Raw genomic sequence first — 2,589 nt, forward strand, 5'->3', positions numbered from 1 at the left:
CCCCCCCCCCGAAACTGCTTGAATAAAGTCAGAAAACCAGCCAAGCAATAGGTAAGAAAAGCCCAGGACACCTGCCTCAGCTATTCTGACCACCCCAGGGCAGAACAAAGCCTTCTGCCCTACCCACCAAAAATGAAACCCCAGCAGCCTGCACCTCCAACACTTTTGCCACTCAGTGAAAAGCCACAGGTTATTCAGACACATGCAGTTAAAAGGTTGTTCATAAAAGCCATCCTAATGCTCCTGGTCTTTATAAATACAAAGATGTGATATACAGCACTAAATACAAACATAAAGACTTTATTGAATGCTGCTCAATTCCCCAAAGATCTTTCATTACAAAAGTTTTCCACACAACTGCAATTTAGGAGATTGGAATGGTACTCTGATAAAAGATGTGAAAAAATACTTGATCAAGTAAACAGACAAGACTTCTATTGTCAACTTTCCACCTTTAAGAAACAGACTGCATTTTCTTTAAATAAAACAAGGAACTATTTATCAACATCCTTCCCTCCTTACTAAAAGAAAGAATAATCCCAATTTTGGTCTCATTCTTCAGTCCATGAGATGCTAAAACTAATGCAGAAACATCCAAGATAGATAGACAGATAGTCTCTCAGAGACCTGCACTACTCTGCAGGGGGTCCTTAGGCTGATGAGAAGCATCATTGATGGGCTCTCCAGAGGAAGCTCCATCCTCAGCTGCAGCAGGAAGAAATCTCCAAGTAGCCCAGGACCAAGAGGCAGCGAGAATGGGGTAGAGGCACTCACCAAGTGGTAGGTCAGACGCATGGACCACCCCAACCTGTTCAAGCTGACTTTCCCTACTTTGCCTCACTCTAATGTGAACATTACATAAATCTAAATCTGAATCCAATCAGGAATTCAAGGACAGCACCTTTCAATGCTGTAAGGGGCACATACTGAGTATCTCAAGTTACTGGTAACGTACCTTGGTTTTATTTGAGAAAATACAGCACAACTAGAAGCCTCTTCTATCATCTTAACCAAAGTAAGCAGCGATGTGAAAAGCACATATAAAACAAGGAAGAAATGTACATAGCAAACTATACCACCTATGTGCAACACAATCAAAAATTCAAGTCATAATTCTCACCACTCCCATAATTATTTCACTCATTAAGGATGATAATTCAGTTCTATGAAACACTGGAAATGACAGTATATCAATAATTAAACAAATTTACAATATGCCATGGTAATGTCATCACTTAACTGCTGTATTTAAATTCAAATCTTTACATTTGCCAGAGAAAAAATTGGCTGTTGCTATTATACTGATGAGGTTTCTTTTGCAAATCCTTACGTATTTCAAAAGGGTACAAAAAAGTATGTCTGCCGAGTAGAGGTGGTCATTTCTTTTATTTGGCACTTGTATTGTGTGCATTTAGCACATTGTGAGTGCTGTGCTGCTTTTCTGCCATAGCCTTCTTAAGCTTTAACTCCTCTAGCTTTCTCCACAACTCTTCACGTTCCAATTCTTTCTTCTTCTCTCTGTAGAAAAGAGTGAAGTATCAATTTCAGATGTGTTTTAAATGCAATGTGGAGATGCAGTTACTTAACAACTGTGATTTACATCTAGTAATTCCTCTTGTAAGTTTTCCTCCAAAGCTATTTTTAGAGGCAATTACAGTTTCCTCTATTAAAAGGCAAGCATACAAATTGGTAACAGTTAGTGGTAAAACTGTAACTTTGCTCCAACAAACTCAGACAATTGCTGTAGCATGGCTTTGCACAGATGACTGCAATTCTAAGGAGGTTTTTTGTCACATGCAAACAAATTAAGGGACTAAGCATCTTTGGGGGAGAAAAGCACAACTACTGAAGGGAGACTTAGCATGTGGTTTCAGCTGGCCTAGGATGATCTATGCCCTGCTTCCCTTACTGCAGGTAAGGTACTGCTTAGTAGGCTAAGAGGTGTTTTAGCCAAGCTATGAAGTACTCTCCAGCTCAGCTTGCTTCAGGCTACTCCCCCTGAAGCAGCAGAGACCTGTTCTGCCTCAGAGGAGAGCGCGCACTCCCTGCCCAGGCAGGGTGGGGAGCTGGGGCCTTCCTGCCGCCTCCCTGGGCTTCAGCTCCCACCACACCACTCACACACACCTGCGTGGGTGCTTCACTCCCGTGACACCCAGCAGCCAGTCTCTGATGAGCAGTTCCACTACAGAACCCCATAGCCACAACAGTTAAGTTTCGTTTCTTTTCAGCTGGTACATTTTAGATACGTATTCATCAATGTGCACTTGGAAGAAGAATTGGTACCTTTGCCTTTCTGCTTTATACGAGCTTGTAAGTTCATCAAAAAGCTTGCCATCCATTTCCATCAGGGTTTTCAGCACATTATATACCAGTGCCACAATAGTTCTAGAACAGAAGGAACACAACCATTAGAATTACTCAACACAAAATTAACTTCAGTAAACGTGTTCAATTTTTTGGACTCTGAGCTTCTTATTTAAGATACTACTGTAAGGTCAGGGAGTTTCTGAAACAAAATCCTTTACTATAATTTCCCCTGTAAATTCATAAAATGCATATTTAAACATTTTTTGAAATGGCTAAAATTCT

At 40.7% G+C, this 2,589-nt stretch overlaps 1 protein-coding gene across 5 annotated transcripts in view; it reads right to left on the bottom strand.

Annotated features, from left to right (window-relative positions):
- PPP2R5A (protein phosphatase 2, regulatory subunit B', alpha) overlaps window positions 1–2,589 on the bottom strand; it is a 51,398-nt gene that overhangs the window by 4,806 nt on the left and 44,003 nt on the right. For 4 of the 5 annotated variants that reach the window (XM_010576414.1, XM_010576411.1, XM_010576413.1 and 1 more), the window contains 2 exons: window positions 2,284–2,385; window positions 285–1,518 (listed from right to left, as the gene is read on the bottom strand). In XM_010576414.1, coding sequence (XP_010574716.1) covers window positions 1,386–1,518; window positions 2,284–2,385 — 235 coding nt within the window. In that variant the 3' untranslated portion in view covers window positions 285–1,385. Of the gene's footprint in view, window positions 1–284; window positions 1,519–2,283; window positions 2,386–2,589 lie in introns of those variants that run through there. The other variant, XM_010576412.1, reaches the window with a different exon arrangement.

Source organism: Haliaeetus leucocephalus, unplaced genomic scaffold (genome assembly GCF_000737465.1).
Source record: "Haliaeetus leucocephalus isolate CR32 unplaced genomic scaffold, Haliaeetus_leucocephalus-4.0 Scaffold526, whole genome shotgun sequence".
Lineage (NCBI taxonomy): Eukaryota > Metazoa > Chordata > Aves > Accipitriformes > Accipitridae > Haliaeetus > Haliaeetus leucocephalus.